The sequence below is a fragment of the Crinia signifera genome, chromosome 1, assembly GCF_055691185.1.
Source record: "Crinia signifera chromosome 1, ASM5569118v1, whole genome shotgun sequence".
In the NCBI taxonomy this organism is placed as follows: Eukaryota; Metazoa; Chordata; class Amphibia; order Anura; family Myobatrachidae; genus Crinia; species Crinia signifera.
The window spans coordinates 77,836,004-77,859,794 of record NC_139217.1 but is presented as its reverse complement, the minus strand read 5'-3'; the positions used below and the strand labels follow the sequence as shown (position 1 = coordinate 77,859,794).

The window sequence follows — 23,791 nt, the reverse complement described above, 5'->3', positions numbered from 1 at the left end:
GCGCTTCCGGATCGCCATCGGTGACGTTCTGGCGATTTGCCAGCAAAGAAGAGCCCGGCCCCATCTGTATGCTTTAGCATTTACTAACACTAAGATGCTACAACTCTATGCTTAATTCAGACCTGATCACAGGACAAATTGATTCTCACAATGGACAAAACCATGATGCACTGCAGGTGGGGCAAATGTAACATGTGCAGAAAGAGTTAGGTTTGGGGGAGTTATTTTGTTTGTGTGCAGTGCTTTATTTTTACACAGCAATTTAGATTTCAGTTTGACCATCCCATCCACATCTAACTCTATCTGCCCCACCTGCACTGCACATGTTACATCTGCCCCACCTGCAGAACAAATTTATCCTGTAAATTATTCTATATTCAGGGCTGATACAGAAAAGACAACACACTGCCCATACATCTCTTTACAGAGAAATGCCAGCACTATTAGTATGGGAGTGGGGACATGGTTAGCAGGATGATGTCAATTTAAGGCCAGTGTCTCGTGTATTCATTTTGTACTTGAAGAAAGTTTTGTAATTAAAACTGAAACGTTGGAATTCTTCTTTACATAGATGCTGTTTTTCATGTAGATCCTGCATTAAAGTCTGTGTTCTTTATTTTAGGGGAATTGCTGGGACAATCTTAGCAGCTTCTATAATCGGGTGGTGCAGTTTCTCAGCTTCAAAAATATTCATCACTACGCTGGGAATGGAAGGACAGCAGCTTCTTGTAGCATACCCCTGTGCTTTGCTTTACGGACTCTTTGCATTGTTAACTGTATTTTGAAATGTGTATGTTCAATGGACATGTCTCAAACGTCATCCTGTGTTACAGTGCTCACCCTTATTTGTTATCTATATATTTTTACTATACCCATACTGTAGAATGAATAAACCCCCAAACATACATATTTGCCAATGTAAGCTTTATGTGAGATTTTGTTTAGAACCACAGCAATCAATACTTAGACTCATTTGGGAGTATTCCAGTGTAATGCAGTTGTACTGAACAGGGGAGCTGTGAGAGAACTGGGAAACAGGCTCAGGCTTATTGGAGGGGGCCTAGTGGGGACTTTTTTGGGTTGGCTGCTAAGGGAGCATTGTCCCCCTTTTCAGTGCTTCTGAGAGGGACAAATGTCTCAGTGTGCTGCCACAGTGCTTGGAAAACTATTTTAATATTTTTTTTAGATGGTGTGGCCACACCTCCATGGATTTGGTATGGATACAGACCAAAGGCCGCTCTCAGCAGCCCTGGGTAACAGACATTGCTAATTAGTCTTAGGACCACACATCATTCTAGCACATTTTGTGTTACAGTATCTTCTTAGCAATTGTATACAGGGGAGGGACCCTAGACAGCAAACCCTAACTACAGTACAGCTAATGAGAGGTGCTACCTTGCTGAGACTTGTAGTGCCACACACAGAGGGAAAGAATGCAAATACACACTATTCAAACATTTATCATTATAATGCATTTGCATATAAATAGAGGATATATTTATTTATTTATTTATATACATATTCTTATATAGCGCAGCATATTCTGTTGCACTTTACAATTAAAAACAACAGTGATTAAACAAACTTCGTAGAAACAAACCAACAGAGGTAAGAGGGCCCTGCTCGCAAGCTTACAGTCTATAGGGATAATAGGAGGGATACATAAGGATAGAATTCCATAGCATGGCAGTTACACCAGATTATAAGACAGTCCTGATGGGATGCAAATAGACATGAATGCTACTGGGGGTTATGTGGGGGTTCTGGAATATGATAAGCTGCCTGAAGAGGTGAGTTTTCAGGGAATGCTTGAAATTTTGGAGGCTAGAGGAGAGTCTTAATGTGCCTGGAAGGGCATTCCATAGGGTGGGTGCTGCCATTGTAAGTGGTAGCAAGTAATGAGTGTGGATGATAGATGCAGATCTTGTGCAGAGCGGAGAGGTCGGGTGGGGATATATTTTGAGATAAGTAAAGAGATATAAGTCAGTGTAGTCAGAGTAATGGCATTGAATGTAAGTAGAAGTGTTTTATATTGAATGCAGTAAAATACAGGCAACCAATGGAGGGACTGACAGAGTGGATTGGCAGATGTTGAACATTTAGCTGGGTGGGAATATAATTCTGTTTTGGAAATGTTGAGTTTGAGGTGGCGAGATGACATCCAAGATGAAATGGCAGAAAGGCATTCAGAGACATGGAGCAATACAGATGGTGACAATTCAGTGGAGGATAGATAGAATTGAGAATCATCAACGTACAGATGATACTGAAATCCAAAAGAGTTGATTAGTTTGCCAAGAGAGGAGGTACAGATTGAGAAAAGCAGAGGACCTAAGACTGAGCGTTGTGGTACTCCAACTGACAGAGGTAGTGAGGAGGAAGTAGAGTCAGAGAAGCGAACACTGAAAGAGCGATTAGATTGGTAGTATGAGAACCAAGAAAGGGCTGTGTTCTGAAGACCTAGGGATTGTAGCTTTTGTATGAGAAGAGAGTCGTCAACAGTGTCAAAGGCAGCGAGAGATCTAGAAGAATAAGAAGGAAGTAATGGCCTTTAGATTTACCAGTGGCCACATAATTTACTACTTTAGTCAGTGCTGTCTCTGTGGAGTGTTGAGATCAAAAGCGAAAGTGTGTGAGGCGAGTGTTGGCAAGTCTCTCAATTAGCTTGGAGAGGCATGGGTGCTGAGAGATGGGATGGTAGTTAGATACACAGTTTGGATCAGATTTGAGTTTATTTAGAATGGGAGTAATAAGTGCATGCATGAACAGAGAAGGAAAGATACCAGTAGAGAGAGAGGTTACAAATTTTAGTTAAGTTTGGGACAAGCACAGGGGACAGAGCTTTGCTGACTGAGGATTACTAACTGAGGATTTTTGCATAATCTTGGCCAAAATCCTAGTCTTACCCAAAACCTCATTATAGGGTAAGCCCCTAACATTGTAAGTGTTCAAATTTAGGGCATAGGGAAACCCCAAGACACCCACCCAAACCAACCCAAGACACCACAGCCCTTCATTTTGGTGAAGATTCTGCAAAAAAACCCCTCTATTTAAATGCAAAATGTATTTTAATTATAATTAGTAATGTTTGAATAGTGCACCTGTCACTTGCATTCTTTCTATTCTCAGCAAGTGCCAAACAGTAGCCGTTTCAGTTGGTTATAATATCATATGTGAGTAACTAATCCTTCTTAGTTCTGCTAATGGATGTATGCATGTAGTGGAGGAGGTTTTGTGCTATTATTTATTAATAGCTACTTATATAGCACCTACATGTTACACAGTGCTTTACTGAGAGTGTTTAATAATTCACATTGGTCCGTGTCCCAGTGCAGCCTGCAGTCTACATTCCCTACCACACACGCACAATATTACCTATATTATTACACTTTTTAAATAATGACATTTCATAATTTTTTTGCCTCAGATAAAATTGAAAACAATAGTAACAGAACATTATATTCTATATATATATGACATCATAAATGTTATTTAAATGTATCCAACAGTATATGGCTTATGATATCATAGGGCCCCAGGAGAACCCTGACATCTTCAAACCACTTGTCAGACATATGATGTGGCCATGGAGGAGGCCAGATGTATGTAATGGACCAGGGGCGGATTGGCCCACCGGGAAACTGATCCATTACCCGGTGGGCCGCCCCAAAACTCATTAAAAGCGGACACTATATAAGAAACTGTTAATCAATTATATACCTTAATAGAATATTGTATATATTACCCATTTAACCCCTTGTCATGGATCTGCTTATTCAAGCTTACATGACTTGTGATTCTGCTGTTTCTCAGTCTCAGTCTGAATCAGTTCTGTCTGCATTCATGCTGCCAGTCAGTCTATACATTGCTGGCTCCTTGATTGTGCACCTGAGTAGAATCCAGTCTGAATCTGAAATCACCTGTAACCCTTTGCTGTCCTGTTCCCTATTGCTCACCTGTTAAATTCATACTGAAGTCTACTGGATTCATGCCTCAGTTTGCAGATTGCCCTCTGTCCCTGCTCCAATCAATGCAAGGCAGGGGGGGTTAAATATCCTGCTCATAGACCCAGAAACTGCCTTCAGCAACTTGTCTTCCTTCTGCATGTGCTGGATGTGCTACGCTGCTCAAGCTTGCTTCCTGGAGTCACAGCGTGAGTCTTCAGCGTTCAGCTCATAGAGGCTCTGCTTGTCCGGCTGGTCCAGCGCTCCCGGTCTGGTCCACAAATAGTCCTATTCCTGCTCCGGTTCCTGCTCCTCTAGTTCCTGGGTTTATCCTCAGTATTCTTAAGATACCTGTTATATGCCAAGTGTGCCATCCTTAGTTGCTGTTTTCTTCAGTTCTCTGTTGTATGCCAAGTCGGCCATTTCAGTTCGGTTATCTCCGTCACCTGTTCCTGTGTCAACGCCAAGTAGTCATTTCAGTTCAGTTATTCCCGTCACCTGTTCCTGTGTCAATGCCAAGTCGGCCATTTCTGTTCAGTTATTTCTGTGACCTGGTCCTGTGTTAAATCCAAGTCGTCCTTTGGTTTACATTATACAGTCGGAGTGTCAACACCAAGTCGGCAAGTTCAGTTCCGTTATTTCCTATTCTACAGAGGCCTACCTGGTCGAAAGATATTCACGAAACAGTACATAAATTGTTATTGTTGAATTACACATTTGTAGTTCTTGCTTATCAATGTAGTATTGTATTTTTTGGACATGCAACCAACATGCAACCATTGTCACATATATACAAGGTTATTCTAGACACCTCACTTTCCCGCGGGTTTGCACAGGGGAGCGAAGTTTGGCATCTGTGCATGTAAATTTATGCGTATGTGCAGACGCCAGGTGCGACAGGGCACGGAGAACTGCTAGTTTGCCGTACCATTCGTACCTACCAGTGCAGGCAGGGGGCGGCGGCGAGGGGAAGAGCCCATGGAAACGCCCAGCGTGTCAGCTGCCCGTCCTGTTCCCGTACAGGAAACACGCAAAACTAAGGCACCTGAGAGTGTCTTAGTTTTGCGTGCTCGTTCCAACTCATTCGATGGTCCTTGCACCCAAGCCTGCAAATGGATCTTTATGCAAAACACCCATTCACAGCCGTGCGGGAGAAATTGTCAAACAAGGGGGACGGGCGGCTGTGTGAGTGGCGGGTAAGGTTTAGTCCACATGCACCGCTGTGAAATTTGCAGCTTTAGGTCTGGACCAGAATAAGGTCCATAATCACTAGTAAGCCCACTCTAAGCAAATGCTTCAAAAGCTAGTCTGCTACCTTGTGATCTCCTCTGTGTTTGTGCATGTGTGCGAGAGAAAGAGATGTAGTTTCAGTCGCTGCCAACAGATGGCAGTGTTTTGGAGACACACAAATGGAAACTAGACATATATATAGATGATGTTTTTCATGTATGCAGAGAGTTATTGACATACTTGAAAAACATATACAGGTCGAGTATCCCGTATCCGAATATCCGTTATCCGAATTATTCAGAAAACCATACATTACAGAAAGTGAAAAAAAATTTTTTTTTTGCTAAAAACTCACTGGGGACATTTGTAACAGCATCACTGGGGACATGATATGTAACTGGCACTATATATGTGCAAGACAATGATTGCTTGGCATTCAAATTCAGTGCTAAGATAGTACACACATTTTGTTTCACGTTTTGAAACCTTGTTTTTTGAACAAATAAAATATATTTGTGTGTATTTTATGTGGTAATAAAATATATTTGTGTGTATATTATGTGTTTATACAGCATAAATGCAAGATACTTCAAAATACATCATTGAAATATTAAAATATTCCGAAATACGGAATAATCCGTTATACAAAATTCTCCTGGTCCCGAGCATTTTGGATAAGGGATACTCAACCTGTATACAGTACACTATGATGTTCTCTAAATCTGCTTTTATGTCTTTTTATGATAAAATTGTAATACTGTAGCTATACTGAGGTTCTGCTAAATATCATTTTGGCTGCAGGTATGACCTTATAGAAGAAAGTAATAGAGTTGTGTCAGTTCTACTGGCAGGGGTTTCTATTTCTCTTATATCATGAGTGCGCTCATACCTGTAACAGCAGGGGGATAGACATAATGGTCTCTTTCTCATTAATGATTTAGTATGAATCGGCTGAGGAATTATCTTAATTTTCACTGGCAGGCAATCTGAAGAGGATATTTACTGTATGAAATGTGTATACATGCTGAAGCCCTTACTGTAGTCTGCAGTAGCAGTGTAAGCAGTAATAATTTTCTGGAAGAATAGGGTCAAGAACGCCAGAGGAACTATTAAAAATATCTATCTATCTATCTATCTATCTATCTATCTATCTATCTATCTATCTATCTATCTATCTATCTATCTATCTATCTATCTATCTTATTTCAAAATGAAGGCACTCAAAGATGCTTTAAAATAAAACTTATCTTATGGAAAATACATTCCAGTCCAGGACCGTTTCAGGGATGCCATTCCTGATTATGTTACAGTGTATTAGTGATTCATCGTTTCTGCTGAAAAATGTGTAAGTAGTACAGTAGTAAACTTGGATACGGTACTGTACCATAACAGTTTTCTTTTATGAATGTGGAAGTTTTTGTTTGTTCATAAATAGCTGTTGTTCCAAACGTTGCCCTCTCTCCTTCTCTCCTTCTCTCCCTCTCTCCGTCTCTCCGTCTCTCCCCCCCCCCTCCAGCTGTGTGATTCTCTCTCCTTTGCTCGCTCTCTCCCTGACTCTCTCTTTGCCCCTGGTCTGGTCTTCTTGCTCCAACTTTTGTTGCTTCCTCCCATATGCCTCTCCCACACCAAAGCCTCTTTCCATTCCTCAATGTCCACTGTGAACCCGGGACTTTTTAAGTCAAGCACAGGTTTTTATTACCTCTTGCCAATAACCAGTTATGCGCAACATGTACACACTTATATGTACACACTGACATGTCAGTGACATTATTTTATCAGCACATACATATATTACACAAATATTAGTACTGCGACAGAGAGTTGCTTTTGGAGTGACAGGGTTTCTAGGGTTCAGCACATACAGACCATGGGGTACATTTACTAAAGCTTCGAAAAGTGGAAAAAAGTGGGTATGTTGTCCACCAATATGATTTTGTCATTTCCAAGGACGCAATAGAGAAATGATAGCTGCAATCTTATTGGTTGCTATGCGCAACATTCCCACTCTTCACTTTGAGAAGCTTTAGAAAAGTTATGCCTATGTCTTTGGGCAGAGGTGCCTTAAGAGTGAGCAGCCTCCTCTGTTCGGGCCCCTACCTTGCTCCCAGCTAGTGCCACTCTAGTGCAGAGCGCAGTAGAATCTGAGCACTAGAGGACTCAGTCTCTACTGTGCTTGTGCAGAACTCTGAAAAAATGGCCGCTGCAGCCATTATTTGGGAGATTCTAGCAGCTTTGCGGTCTGGGCCCCTCTGGGACTCAGGGGCCCATGCAAACCGTGCAAATTACACCCATTATAAATATGCCACCACTGTCTTTGCAACATACAGTATTACTATCTACTGTATAAGAACATTACTAATGAAAACTGAAAATACCCATGCAGAATAAAACATACGGAGATAAAGGCTGTATGCTTGTAGTCTGTGAAAACCCTTACAGTACCACTCTTGGAAATGACAGAAGAATTGTCAAATGGACTTCTTTATAAAAACACTGATATGAATTCAGATTTATGAAAATTCATTAGGACACCTTTAAATTGCTATCATAATTCACAGATACAGTGGTATGAACCACGAATACAGGGGAGTAAGAATCACCTCTCCATACACACAGAGGACACTGTGTGTTAAGCAGTAAGTACTAGTAAATTTTAGTTTTATTGATAGAAATCCATTAAAACTTCAACCATATCTTTTGCGAAAAGTCTTTGAAAAACAGTAAAGATCTTATGCAGTCAGTTGGAAAGGTCAGTAGAAAGAAACTAAATTGAAAGTAAAATCAGATGTTAACAGCCGGTATGAAGTGAAGAGCGGCAGAAATATGTGTAATACCGCCTGCACATAAAGATCTGGTGCAGACAGCCTTGACCTTTCCTTCTTGTCTTCATACACAAGATAGAAGACACAAGTCTATCAAATTCAGACAGAAGCCTCTATTTGACTTTATAACCCATTATCTTCTTACAGTATGTATTCTATATTGTGCAGTATATTCACGCTTGCATAATGATACCATAGAGTACAGCCATACATTACAATGCATTAAATAACCACTGTAACATGAACGCACAAACTGATAAACTAGTAGTTTATAGCATTAAATAAGATTTAGAGAATTAAAGGGATGAGGTCTGTAGTATATGAAAGCTTAGACTAAGCTGAGGTGATGCATTTTATATGTGTTCTAAAGTAAAACAATCTAAATAATTAATAATGACATTAGCAGGAATTCTGCACAAACTGCCATATTAGGCCCTTATAAAATGCAATTAGCAGTGAGAATAACAGCGAGAATAAATGTTAATATATAATAATTGTGTAAGGTCTGTCCCATTTCCAACATGCGTGTGCCCAACTGGCTTCTGCTGCTAGGGAGATAGTACAGACCGCAGACTGGAAGGAGCAGGAGAGGAATATGACTCCAGGAACAAAGTCAGTATGAGGGCAAGACAAAGCTGGGAGGAGGGGGTGATGATGGGGGAGTGGGGCTGAGAGGGGGCGGACATCCAGAATCCAGTACCTTCCAACATCATGACTGGCCCTGTAACAGCTTTGTGATTGAGGACACACCCTCACTCACAAGGACACGCCCCTTTTCACCAGTGCGTGCGCCAGAGGCAAAGAACAGGCCATTTCACAATGGGCATTACCTGACGTAGGGACACTACTGCTGGAAACTCCACAACGATTTAGAGCAAATGTCATATATTTAAAATTGAAAAAAATTATGAAAAAAAACCTATAATATACCCCTTGGAGTAGAACTTCTCTCCTCATCTAGTTTCATGAAATAATTAAAAACTAACTTTTAAAGCATTTCACCAAACACAATCTGGATTTCTCCCCTTCAATCACTGGGCCTGATTCAGAACTGTTCGCTAGGCTGTATATAATCTCAGACTAGCAAACTGGTCAGCGCGTCTGCCCCCCTGCCCGCGCCACCCGCATCCTCTCACTAGCATGCGAGGAGAACATATCCCCTCGCATGAGGCCAAAGGGGAGAGAAATCATTTGCTCATGTGATGAACTGACTTTTATTACCGCCGCAGATCGCCTGAAAGGGGCGGGCACTGATGTCACGTGACTTCAGCCACCCTCCCGGAGCAGGCATCGACTCATCATTTTAATGTGGACCCCTATAAAAAAACGCTGGACATTCCCCTGCTCCTGCTTCCTGCTGCCGCCCTTCCTGGAGCGAACGGCTCGGCGAGTGTGGAACTAGCTGAAGCCATTCGTTCCTAGGGTTTTGCATGGGCATATTCGTGCATGCACATGTGCAATCGCTCCCACCACCGGATATGGGCCGAATTCAGACCTCATCAAATGGGTCTAAATCAGCACCCCTAAATCTTGCTACCGGAATTGGAAAAAGAGTGCCGTAACTGAGATTTGCAATTTATCTTCCACCCAAGAGTTTCACTCCTCTCATTTCAGACAAATATGACCTCTGTCATTCTTAATGCTTCTTATTATTGCAGACCAGACATTAAACTCCCTCCTAATACTTATAGTTTGCCAGATACTCCTACTTGTCTACAATCTATACTGTATATACTTTGTCAACTCATTTTATATTTAAACTGTGTTATTTCTATGCAGATTTATTGCCACGGATGGTGTAATGGTTAGCATTACTGCCTCACAGCACTGAGGTCATTGGGTTTGATTCCCACCATGGCCCTAAAGTTTTTCTATTATCTGATTTTTCCTCATGGTCTCTCATATAGCCGCCTTCTCCCTCCTTTTTTTAAGTGTTTTTATTACTATTGCTAGGAAAGCTGTGATACAAAAGTTGGTTTCTATGCAAGCCCCTATACTAGGTGTAGACCACCAAGAGTTATTCTCTATATTGTACTTTGACAGATGCACGGCTTTGACTGATATTGAGAAATGTGTGGTCAATTTCTATGTCCGTTGGAGTGTATAACTGGATGATCTACCACCTTCTCAATCTGCCCTTATTGCGAAGGTATTTCTACTGTATTAAAAGTAGATAATACAGGTAATATCTTCTGCAAGGCTGAGATAAATATATTTATACAGTCCACTACAGGAACTAATCAGCCATTATTCAAGAAAAAAGGTCAAAAATTAATATTTTAGTAGCACATTTTGTGAATTATTAGGGGAAAAAATAGAATAAAGGCATCAGTGGGGTGGGCAGGGGATTGGATGGGTTCCCAACCTTTTGCTAAATGCCAGTGCTGGAGGGTTACAAAATAATTTTCACAAAAAAAAAAAAAAAAAATAATAGGAAATTTAAATATTACCGGTTTTCCCTGAATTTGTTTCCAAACAGCTATGCACATATTTGGTTACAATACATTGCTTCTCTTAGAAAATAATAGTGACAGTGATTTGTGTCCTATATTTCTCCAGCAGTACTTTACAGATTACTGTAGCCAGTGCGTAGTACTCTATTAAATGTTGGCCTCATGCCCTTTTTATAACTACAAGAATTGTCATCTGTATCCCCAATAGAGTTACTGTAAATAGAGTATTTTGTGCTGCCCTCAATTTTAATGCTCATTCCATCACAGCTATTGAACTGAACAGTAATGACTTCCTTACATGATGTTCTCCATCTTCACCCATCTGTTCCCATTTGTCCCATTCTAACGTTGCAACGTTGCATTTATTCTACATTGATTATTCACAATGCAATTTCATTATTATCCCCATAGACTTCCTTAAGGTCAACTCACTGTTTATGTTTACAAATTAATTAGCTGGACAAAAAACAATATAAAGAAACAAAAACATTTCTATTACATTTAACATTTTTTTTTATTACCACTATTAATTTATACAACTCTGCCGCGTAATCAGTTTTGGTCTGTCGCCAAAATCTGGAATTTGTCTGCACACAAATGCAATTTGCGCGGAAAATATAATAACTGTGGGAAAACTGTATAGGAAGCTTGTGATGTTGTCAACGGAAACAGACAATAACAGTAATTATCTGTAATGACTGGTTTAGAATAGTATAATGGTTAACACTTACTGGATAATGTCTTTCCATCTAGAAAGGACATTTATGGACTGGTGATTATCCAGGTGTCCATGTGTTCATGTGTAAGGCTGACACTTGTCAAAATAGTGATCTATTGATTACTACAACAAGCATTGTAATTTTCTTCATAGCTGTCTTTATTAATGAAGGATCATAGATGCAACAAGCTGTAGACATGATTATTTTGGTATTTATTAAAAATGCTGCTACCTTCAGGTTTATGCAGTTCTGTTCAAGGTACTGTACTATACAATTATCAGATGGACAACCTCTATGAATATCAATTGTATGGTGACACTGACAATGCACATGATTTATATCAGTAACAAGTGAACTGTCAGTGTTACAATAAGATGAGTGAAATGACCCAACATTTCCTGGCATGAGTGATATTGCCCAATATTTCCAGACATGAGTGATATTGCCCAACATTTTCTGACATAAGTGATACAGGTGGAGTATTTCTTATCCAAATATCCGTTATTCAAATTCAAAAACCATACATTCCAGAAAGTGAAAAAAATTATTCTTATTCTTATTATATATATATATATATATATATATATATATATATATATATATATATATATATTTTTTTTTTTTTTTTTTGCTAAAAGCACTACTGGGGACATCTGTAACAGTATTACTGAGGACATGATATGTAACTGGCACTACTGGGGACACCTGTAACAGTATTACTGAGGACATGATATGTAACTGGCACTACTGGGGACATCTGTAACAGCACTACTGAGAACATGATATGTAACTGGCACTACTGAGGACATGATATGTAACCGGCACTAATGGGGACATCTGTAACAGCACTACTGAGGACATGATATGTAACTGGCACTACTGGGGACAACTGTAACAGCACTGCTGAGGACATGATACTGTATGTAACCGACACTACTGGGGACATCTGTAACAGCACTACTGAGGACATGATATGTAACTGGCACTACTGAGGACATGATATGTAACCGGCACTACTGGGGACATCTGTAACAGCACTACTGAGGACATGATATGTAACTGGCACTACTGGGGACAACTGTAACAGCACTGCTGAGGACATGATATGTAACTGGCACTACTGGGGACAACTGTAACAGCACTGCTGAGGACATGATACTGTATGTAACCGACACTACTGGGGACATCTGTAACAGCACTACTGAGGACATGATATGTAACTGGCACTACTGAGGACATGATATGTAACCGGCACTACTGGGGACATCTGTAACAGCACTACTGAGGACATCATATGTAATTGGCACTACTGGGGACATGAAATGTAACTGACACGACAGTGCAAGAAAATGATTGCTTGGCATTTGAATTCAGTATCTGAGATTGTGCACAAACTTTGTTTCATGTTTTGAAACCTTGTTTTATGCACAAATAAAATATATTTGTGTGTATTTCATGTGTTTGTACAGATGTAGCCGGCCTCCTCTTCTTCCATCGCCAACCCCCACCAGCTGTCGGAAGGGAGCACGCCCACATGAGACGCTTGCACGCCCCGTTCCGATGGAGCTCCCCGCTGCCGTCACCGGTCCCCACTGCCGCCCCGAACACCCCCTAACCCTGCTTGTCTCCCTGAAGCGGAGATGGGCAGGATCACGCGCGTCCCAGTCTGATAGAGTCCCTCTCCGGCAGCACTCGCACTCAGGGGCATGGCGAGGAATTGGTGGAGGGTGAGGTGTTCCAGCCAGATACTCAGGGAAATGATGTGCATTGGTGGAGGGTGAGACATGTTGTGTGCCACCATGTTTCCTTGGCCTGGGGGAAAAAATGTTTGCCCTATGCTATACATTGGATAACTACCATCAAAAGAACTATGTGGTGGCTGGGGCTGTGCATAGCCTTGTGTCCTACATAAAGGGCTATTAAGGAACTCCATTTGAGTCTCTCGATTCTCGCGATTTATATGCTCATGCATACCAACAATCACTGTACGGAAAGAGTTCTGTAGCTCACGCTCATTGTCAATAAATCGCTGGAGACGAGCATCTTCGTGCGCTTGCATAGATTGATCCATTTCCTTCAGGTGTTCGAGCATTACGGTGGTCATTGCCTTTGTGGCTTGTTCCATCTCTGTGGCCCTCTTCTTCCATTGTGGAACATTATAAACTATGGGAAGAACAAACACAACACATTAGTACTTCAGCCTATAATATTGATATTTCTTCACCTTTCAAAACTACATTGTTTGTGGCCATACACTAGGAACCCAGCATAAGGACTGCATACCGGGTTCAGGCTGGTCAGGGGGGGGGATTGCGGCCGACTTCTCATTCAGACCTGTTAGCAATGTTGCTGACAGGCCTGAATCAGATCCCTACTACACACATGCATGTTGGTGTTAAATCGAAAAAAAAATACGTAAATAAAAAAGTAGTGTTGTCCGATACGTGCTTGAGGCCTGTTCCCTCCTGCACACTAGCTACATGCTGTGACATTTTTTTTTTTGTGTACTGTGTAATATTGGTGTGTGGAAAAGTATGAAAAAAACTTATTGTTGTTGCGTATCTGTGGACATGGACTCTCGGTTTGGTGCGTCACATTAGGGTCTGCACTACCTTCAGCTCGGTGCGCTGTTCCAGATGCTGATGGCGACACTGATGGTGGTCTGTGGAATGGCGACGCTGATGGCGGTCGCTGTCCTGGTGGCGGTGAAAAGGCTGATGATGGTTCACCCACTGTGGAATTCTGTGAGAGAACTGATGTATCCAGGACGTCTTCTTGGACTAAGCAGGAATCCATTTTACTATCTATGGCCTCCAGGTCAATGGGTGATGCTGCTGCATTTTCAGAACACACACTTGCTGCACTGCCAGCAAAACTGCTGGAGGAGGACAGTGAAATGGGGTTAGCCAGTGCAGAGTTCCCAAAGATTACATTGCACTGGTCATAAAATAGCCAGTCCATACGGGGACCACCACTCGTCCTCCTATTTTGGCCATGGACCTTAGAATACTGCTTACGTAGTGCTTTCAGTTTATTTTCTACCTGTTGCTGGGTTTTGATGATGCCACGGGCAGACAGGATTGTGGGGATGTTATAATAAACTCTGGAGTCCTTCACTGTGCTGGTCATTTGCTTTTTTATCTCCTCCTCTCCTCTCACAGCCAGCAGCTCCAACACTACCTCATCCCTCCAGTGCGCCATCTCTGCTCTCCTCTGCGTAGCATGAAATGGACGTCACATGTCACCTTATTACATCTGCCAATGAGCTTGTTTTTTTGTATCTTGTGTGAAAAACATGTGTCTAAGCTGTTCACACTGCCATATACCTGTGAATTTTCCAGGAAAAACCCTGCAAAAAACCTGTGTGTAATTCCCGGCGGCATAACACCCGGGAATTTCACAATGACCCTTTCACACAGAGACGCGACACAGGAAATTACCGCTCGCCCTGGCAAATACCCAGGTTTTTGCGACAGTGAAAACGGCGTATAAGTTCCTGAGCATGCTCAGTCTGTACTCAGTTCTCTCAGCTGTTTCTAAGCATCCCTGATAAGCCTCTTATATACGCAATCTATGGGCATCACCGTCAGAAACTCATAGCATTGTGACTGTCATAGCCATGAATAGGCCTGGCATCATCACATCTTATGGGGAGGTTCTAAGCAGAGCTGTGTGATCTGTCCAATTTGCCCTGATCTTCCAAAGTGACACTAATAAGAGGGGGTTATCAGGGGTGTCCCACTGGAAGATCACAGCTTGGCCAACTGGTCTCCAATGACAAAAAAACCCCAACTCTATGAATAAATATTGACGGTATTGTGCATGCAAAACAATTTTAAAAGTTTATAGTATATACTATGCTGCTTTCTCCAAACAATATAATGTTAATGCTGTTGTATATCACACTGTAGTTTTTGTTTTATTCAATTGGCCTCTGGAGTTAGCCCATTGCAAATTAAATTACAGTACAACGTACATAATTTACTAACACATTTTAACCACAGAGGAACATCAAAATCACATTAAGAATGAAGAAAAAAACATTTGTTATAAATAATTGAGGATCATAAAAATCTAAGGACTTGACCCAGATAAGCTTGTCAGTTCTGGCTTGCAGAGAGCAAGAAATGCAGATTTTACTGCGCCGGGCTTAGCTAAAGGAAATTGTTCAGACTGTCTCATAAAAATCTGAGATTGAGGTCTATATATAACAATGTTATATTGTGACATGTTGCACTAACTCTTTTTAAGGAATGAGTAAATTTTAGACTTGGTGTCTTGCACAGAAGGAAGTAAGTGTAGCCCAAGAATGCTAGTTGGAGCCAGGCAAAGCATGTTATGTATATGCCAAGCAAAACATACTGTATCAGCAAACTACTGTACATACTACTGTGCGCGCACCTAAGATGGATTGGGCTTTACAGATGGGAAATCATTAATTTGCACTTTAGAGTCCATTACCCAGTAATCACGAGTCACTGTGTTCTGACGCTTGAAAAGCAAAATTAAAAAACAAAACAGTAAAAGAAATATATATATATATATATATATATATATATATATATATATATATACAGTATATCAATATATCAATATATATATATATATATATATATATCCACCTATGCCGGCACTCCAAAAAGTCAGCTGCTCCGGTGCCACTGTTAGTACGAATAGTGGATCCAAGAAAAGAGCACTCTGGAGACTTTTCATTCAAATCAACCAATCTGTATTGCAGTATATCGGTATTAACGTTTTCAGGACCTAAGTCCCTTCCTCAGATACCTACAGCTGTAGGTATCTGAGGAAGGGACTTAGGTCCTGAAAACGTTAATACCGATATACTGCAATACAGATTGGTTGATTTGAATGAAAAGTCTCCAGAGTGCTCTTTTCTTGGATCCACTATATATATATATATATATATATATATATATATATATATATATATATATATATATATATATATATATATATATATATATATAGTATCCGTGGGGACTGGCACTCCTTGCTGCTGTCTAGTCTGAATGGTGCCCAGGCCTGATGTCACATTAAATCCAGTTTTGGTTTCACCTATCTATCATCACTGAGTGCCACCTATCTCCTGGGTTATATATATATATATATATATATATATATATATATATATATATATATATATATATATATATATATATATATACGAATCCAAACAAAGGGCACTCAGGGACTTCAGGTGGGTGAAAACAGAGGACTGGTTTATTTCTCAGACATAAGATGTGTCAACGTTTCGGGGTCTCCCCCGTCGTCAGGACAAAAAAGGTGAATGAACATGGTGCATACAACACAAACATTTATAAGCTTAGGCATACTTACCCCCTCCTGCAGTAAGCACTCACATCGCGACCGCCAGGCTTGATTTCCGGGTGCGATCGCACGCTGGTGACGTCACCGCTACTCACAGCGCCGTCTGACAGGCGCATCACTGCGGCTCCATCCTGGGGTCACGTGGGGCTGGCTGCTGGGGAGGCAAACAGGTGATTAGTGCTATGGCAACAAAGTGGTAAACAAATTACATGAATGGGCTAGAGTCAACAGTGTACAATAAAGACATCCAATATACAGCATACATTTACGAGGATGCCTGCTAACAAAACACACACAGCAAATGGTGGAAAAAACATTGAATGAGTGACATCAGGTGGATAAACATGGATAATGTACAGATATAAGAGTAAGAAAAATGTTAAAAACCCTGTACTTCTAGGGACTGCGTAAGACTCGCAATGAGTCGCAATGTGGCAATAGGCTTAATGGAAAAGCAGCACTAAACAAAGTTGTGCCTCACATAAAGCACATGCATCAGTTGGCTACGTGCCAGAGCATGTGAGCAAATTGGCTGTCATGTCAGCTTGGAGCAGGTGTCGACCATGTGTCGGAAGAACAAGCAGTGGGATGAAACGCTATGCTGAGGGTGGGCAGGCTGTTGCTGTGGAGCAGGGAGGGGGAAACGTGAAATGAATGGATTCTATATATATATATATATATATATATATATATATATATATATATATATATATATATATATATATATATATACACATACAGAGTACCACAACACTCGCCATCCCTGCGAATGGGGTGCAAGCAGCACTCGCCATTCCCAGGTTGGGGTGAAGTGGCCTGTGACCACATGCTCTAATAAATACAAATACAGGGACTCAACACTCTCCATAATGAACTAACTCACCTTAGTATACAATTAATCAAATAAATAATGGGGTTTTAGTTCATGAATTGATCAATGCATTTAAGCTTGCAGCCCATCACCAAGGGACCCCATTTCACTGCAAGTCCTACACTAACAATTGTCTCTCAAGAGCCTGCCAACTGCCGACACATCATAGCTAAAGTGGACATGTGTTTTTTCCTGGTTTAAAGCTCACCTGCCAAGTGCCTTATGGCTTTTAAAGATGAGGCATATATATATATATATATATATATATATATATATACCAGGAAATCCGGCACTCCCAGGGTTAACAGGTGCTTTCAAGTGCTGCGGTGCCTTCCTATTGGGAAGCCCAAATATAGAGAAACAACGGAGGCGGCACTCGTCAGGCTTTGCAAATAAAATCTTGTTTATTTATTGGAATAAACAAGATTTTATTTGCAAAGCCTGACGAGTGCTGCCTCCGTTGTTTCTCTCTCTCTCTCTCTCTCTATATATATATATATAGATATATATACAGTATATATATATCAATATATATAGAAAAGGAAATTCTGCGCAACACTCTAAATATTAATGGCTTCACGTCTGTAAAATCAATAACTACCGTATTTATCGGCGTATAACACGCACTTTTTTCCCCCTGAAAATAGAGGGAAAAGATGGGTGCGTGTTATACGCCGATATGCGTGCTATACGGCGGTAATTTCACCCGGCGGGTACCTGTAATGCCTGTAATGCCGGGTGTTGCTGTTATGCGCGTTGCTGTCATCCACGGGACGCCTACTAATCGCGCGTTCTCTGCTGCTGCTGCTGCTGCTGCTCAGCGTCGGGTCCTCGCAGCAGCAGCACGCTTAAAACTCCTCCCTGTCATCCACGGGGCGCCTACTAATCGCGTGTTCTCTGCTGCTGCTGCTGCTGCTCACCGTCGGGTCCTCGCAGCAGCAGCACACTTAAAACTCCTCTTTGCACAGTGACTCCTTCCTCCCTGGCTACAGCAGCGTCATCAGCCTTCCCAAGCGCTGGCTGTAGCCTGGAGGAGGAGAAGGATTTCTGTGCTAACTGTGCTGCCCTGCTTCTGTTATTCAAGGTGGATTTTTTTTTTTCTTTTACAGATAATCAATTATGTTAATAAACACTGTAATAAAGTTTTTATTTAGAAATCCCCTCTTAAAATGAAGGTGCGTGTTATACGCCGGTGCGTGTTATACGCCGATAAATACGGTAAGTATATATGCAGTGCAGCTCACTCCAAAAGAGGCTAGTCAGGCCTCAGGTATAGTGGAAATGTAAACATAGGGAAGAAGGAGCGCACACATGAGCTGGATATTGAATATTTACTAAAAGAGAATAAACATATAAGCTCAAAACATATAAAATGGATCAAGCCAGCATGAGAATAGTCACCAACAATATGGCACGCTACTAGGTACGGGATCTGGGGACTCCAGGCAATTCCGACCACGATGTAAGCGGCAGCAAAGTTCTCACATATAAGAGATGTTTATGGCACGGGATCTGGGGACTCCAGCAACTTCCGACCAGTGATGAACAGATAGGTGACACAGCTCGAAGCAAGGCACGCTGATAGACCGGGACCTGGGGACTCCAGACTCTCCGACCACAATGAAGCAGCGGTAGCGGCGGCGTTCTCAGCACGGCAGGGAACAAACAGACAGGAATCAGCAGCAGTGATTGGACACGTCAGGAAAGGCACGCCCCAACGCGTTTCGTCCTGGGACTTCATATATATTTCTATTATACCTCCCAACATTTAAGTGGAGGGAAGAGGAGAGTGGGGGCATGGCCTCATGGCAAGGGGACGTGACCTATTGCCGTGAGGCCACGCCCCATTTTCGCCACTGTGGGGATATGGCTAGCGGCTCTGGGAGCTGATGGACATTCGCACAGCGTCTATTCCCGGGGGACAGGTGGGGACTCCCCCCCCCCCTGCACATGCTGCAGGACACTGCCGACCCCGGGTGGGATGGGGGAACGTCCCAAAAAACTAAATTACCCCCCCCCCCCCCCCCCCCCAATCACATCACTTGCCCCTTCAGGCTGCTCATTATGCTTTTTGTCTCTTATATCCTATGGATATGGGTTGGACTTCATCAGGAGAGTCCAACCCATATCCATAGGATATAAGAGACGAAACGTGTAGAGAGCAGCCTGTTTCTACCCCAGCACTTTATTCATGTAAGCCTGTTTTATTTTATTCACTTATGCACTTTAATAAACTCCCAATTTTTTAATTTTAACTGGAGTTTTCTTTCTTATGTAACCACATGGCACCTGTGATTGGATTACACATTTGATACTCGTGGGGAGACACCTGGAGGGTGTCCAACTTGCAGTCCAGGTAGCAGCCTGGTATTCCACGAGATCACTAATCTAAAGATTGATTTGATGAGTATAAAAATCACTTAATTACGGTACGCACACTACTTTTATTGTGGAAGTGTGAACCCCACTTATTACACTAGAGAGCGCTGTTTCTCATCCTTTTTCCAGTACACATCCTGAGACGACACAACAACGTTTCAAACGGAGAACATAGCAGCCGCCTGTCACACAGGATCAGGTGTTTTGTGGAAGGACCATACCTATAGAATAGGAGAACTATTCGGGACTAATAACGAGCAGATCAGAACCATAAGGTTGAAGCACTGGACAGTACCCATCCTATTTTTTATATATACAGTATATATATATATATATATATATATATATATAAAAGCAATGTTAAAGTAAATAAAAATGTTCATTCAATCACAGAGCAATTATTTTTTCCACTGTTCATTGTGTGGAATTCTAGACAATAAAACTCACAGGTTGTATTTTCTGCAATAAACGGGGCAATCTTTTTTAAGAATTACAGCTGATTGCAGGGAAGTTGCTTCCAAGGTGAAGCTTTAAAATCCATTTCACACGATGCTTTCTGAGGATAATTATAACTTGTCCTTCATAGGCAATAACAGCGTGTCATTTAAGTAAAAGGTCCAGTTCTTCACCATTTTATTGAGGCCAACAGTGTGGCCCAAATAAAAATGTAATATTGGTAATAAAAGGATGGAATAATTCACATTTCATACACCATGGCTTTGGTCTAAATTTGGTCATTAAGTTCATTTGTACATTAAATAATATGTGACTGATAATACATTTGACAAACGTTCATGTTTTTGTCATCTTGTGCTTGGAGGGGTACATAATGTAGCATTGCATCATAAGGTTTTATAATTAAATATAGAAGGGAAGTTGCATAGCGCCATTGTGAGGATGGCGCTTGCAGGAGTGGTGGTTGAGGAGGAGGGGGGTCTTAGCTTCCAATACCTAGGGGACCCATCTGCTACGCAAATTACTAATTCTAAACCTATTTAGTCACAGCCTGGATTAATAAAATGGAGTATTTCCCTCTGAAGTGTCTCTCTAGGTTGGCGCTGCCGCCTGCTCGCAGTGTGCCAGTACGGTGTTCCCGGGTGGTGCTGGGATCTACACTTGGGCATTTCTCACGGCAGATGCTGAGGTTTGTCTTCACCACTGCTCCACAGTGCTCTCCTCAGTCACATGCTGATTACGGACCCTGCTCTGCACAATTCTCTACTCACTCTACTCATATCCAGTACTCCGATTAGCTTCCTCCAAGCCGGAATTCCCTCCAAAATCCAGGCGAGGGTGCAGCCATGTTAAAATCGGTCACCTGACTGTCCTCTGCCACTCTGGGATCTGCCTCCAGTTAACTGACATCTCTGACCAACAGGAGGGCATTGGCAGCTATAACGATAGCTGCCAGGCCACTCCCAATTTGCCAGTACAATGCGTGAAATTTAATAGGACGAGAGATTCAGAAAGTGAGAGATTTAATAAGAAATCTCCAGTTTTTTAAAGCGGCAATAATTTAGAAGTACACCAGCTCCAGCCTTACACGCCTGCCCAAACCAAGCCCTACTCTCAATCATGACACTTTTTTTTCCCCCTCTGTTCAGCAGTGTCCAGATTCCTGACAGAGCACCTCTGGTGGTTCCTCTTAAAGCAGCCCAATGCAGGGAGGTCAGATTAGGTCAGTGACGATGGAAGTAACATCAACTCTGAAGATTACAAATCAGGAACCTGCAACTTATCTGGAAATTGTCACTACTAGCACTGGACCGTGGACATCATGTGCTGTGCCCTATGACCAGACCACAATGTGGTGAGCTTTCTGACCTTTTTGCACTTGTATTGTTACTAAAAGACAGCTCAGATATTTATGTCTGTACACTTTAACACATTGTTCAGTGGAAGTGTAAAATGACATTACTATCTCCAAACAACATTAAGGCAGTGTCACACATGTTATTTTGAGGCTGTCCTCCCTGAGCTTGCCTTATGACACCCGCATTATGGTCTGGCAGGAGGCTGGTATAGGTGTTAATGTTTTTGGTTTTTATTATTGTGCCGGAGTAGACTGCACCTGCTCAGGTCTCCATGAAAATGAGGCATTGGCCATTTTCCACAGATTTCCAAAAACACAGAACAAATGGCCACGTGACATTTACCCAAAGGTTTTGCAGACTCCTGTGAGGTAAGTATTGGAGAATATTACTGGTGGCCTGGTGTAAAGGGAATGCCTTAGGATAGACATTAATTGGTGGACCAAACCATTATTACCCCTCCCCCATCTGTTATTTACAAAATGTCGGGGGAGGGGTGTAGCCAGCAGCCTTAATCCCGAGCTTTCTTTTCTGTTCAGTTTTATAATCACTTTTGCATTGTTATTAGATGGGTATAAAGTTTTCTTTGTTATCAATGTTACTAATATAAGGCCTTATTTTCATCTATGATTACAGATGAAGTTACCGGCAGCTCCATCTGACAGGGACGCATGAGCATCTCACTTACTAGCGCGTCCCCGTCAGCAAGGTGGCGGGAGTGGCTTCCCTGCCTGTCTCCGTTTCGGGGAGACGGGCAAGGAGCGAGGGCAGGCTGGGGCAGAGCGGGTAGAGGGGCAGAGCTGGGTGGAGGGCTGCTACAGCCTCCAACAGAACGGGTACAAGAGCGTCTTGTATGCGCGCACCCCCTTCTGTCGGAGGATGGGGGCTGGCGGTAGGCAATAGAATCGCCAGGAGCAGCTCAAATGAGAGCTGCTCCATCTGTACTGTATGTCAATTTCAACATGGGGAAGGGGGTAATGGGACAAATAACCTGTGCACTAGTACCACATATAGTTTTCGATATGGTGTGCGTGTGATATATGATGATCCACGATTTGAATATACCAGGTGCCTCTGCACTAGTAAATGTTGTGGAGGTGCTCCCCTGAGAGTAATATACCATGCAAAGGGAAAATAGAAAGTTGGTACATAAAGAAAAATAATAAAATAGGATAAGTTGGTGTCAGTACATCCCGGCAGTTTGTTTGTTTACATGGTGACTTCTGCTGATTGCTCTATCCGGACTGGCTCTACCAGTCCTTACAACTGAGCAGGTCTATCCGTGTGACAGTTGCCTATTTGGGTGTGAAAAAGTTTAGGTATTAAATCTCTCAATGTTAGAGTGGGTGTCCCCCTGCTTGGCTAATGCCCTTGCAGGGAAGTCTACCCACAATCAAGGAGGATTTACCCCGAAAGTGTATATAGGTTGAGAGGAGATGGGAGAAAGCAGCGTGTACAGACATCCAATAGTGCAACACATCTGCTCTCAACCTACTGTGTATCTTCAACCCCTATAACTCTTAAACTACTATGGCACACTTCAAGCCAGGTGAGGTGCACCTTGGAGGAGACCTTGCCTTCAGGCAAAAGGAGTGATGTTCTGACACAGCGTAGATGCTGATGCAGCATCCAATATGCACTCAGTGCACCTAACTTCTACCGACACACAGAACTATTCTAATCCTCACTGGATCTGTAGAACAACCCCTGACACATCCATTTACAATGGGCCTAAAAGTTGTGTCTTATCTTTTATTTAACAGATCCAATTTAAAAATCTCAAAAATTCTATCTAAAAAAACCCCAAAACAAACAAAACCAAAGACAGTTTGAAGAATCGGAGAGTCAAATATAAATATTCATTTATTATAGTATTATTTAATGGAGTATTTTTTACATACAGTTACCATGCTGTAGTTGCATTTATAGATGTTACATAAACCTATTTATATCATTTTAAAATGTATTTTTATTTTACTATTATATGTGTAAATGTAATTTTCTAATTTGTTTTCTTTCTCTCTCTCCTCAAGGTGCTGTCAATTTACTTAGACAGAGTTTAGTTTATTCATATCTTTGAGATGACAGCATGTCTAGGTGCTCCTCCTAATTAGATACCCCTTGAGATCCGGAATCTGGAGCTCTTCATTATCAATTAACAGCTGTGCTCCCAGCAGGATGTGTTGCTGGGAATAGAAATGGCTACTACAGTT

At 41.8% G+C, this 23,791-nt stretch overlaps 2 protein-coding genes across 2 annotated transcripts in view; one reads left to right on the top strand and one right to left on the bottom strand.

Moving 5' to 3' along the window:
* YIPF7 (Yip1 domain family member 7) overlaps positions 1 to 785 on the top strand; it is a 38,286-nt gene extending 37,501 nt beyond the window's left edge. The window contains exon 5 of the mRNA XM_083155450.1: positions 623 to 785. Within this exon, the coding sequence (XP_083011576.1) occupies positions 623 to 785 (163 nt within the window). The remainder of the gene's footprint in view (positions 1 to 622) is intronic.
* Positions 1 to 23,791, bottom strand: part of GNPDA2 (glucosamine-6-phosphate deaminase 2) — a 435,608-nt gene that overhangs the window by 98,107 nt on the left and 313,710 nt on the right. The window lies entirely within an intron of this gene.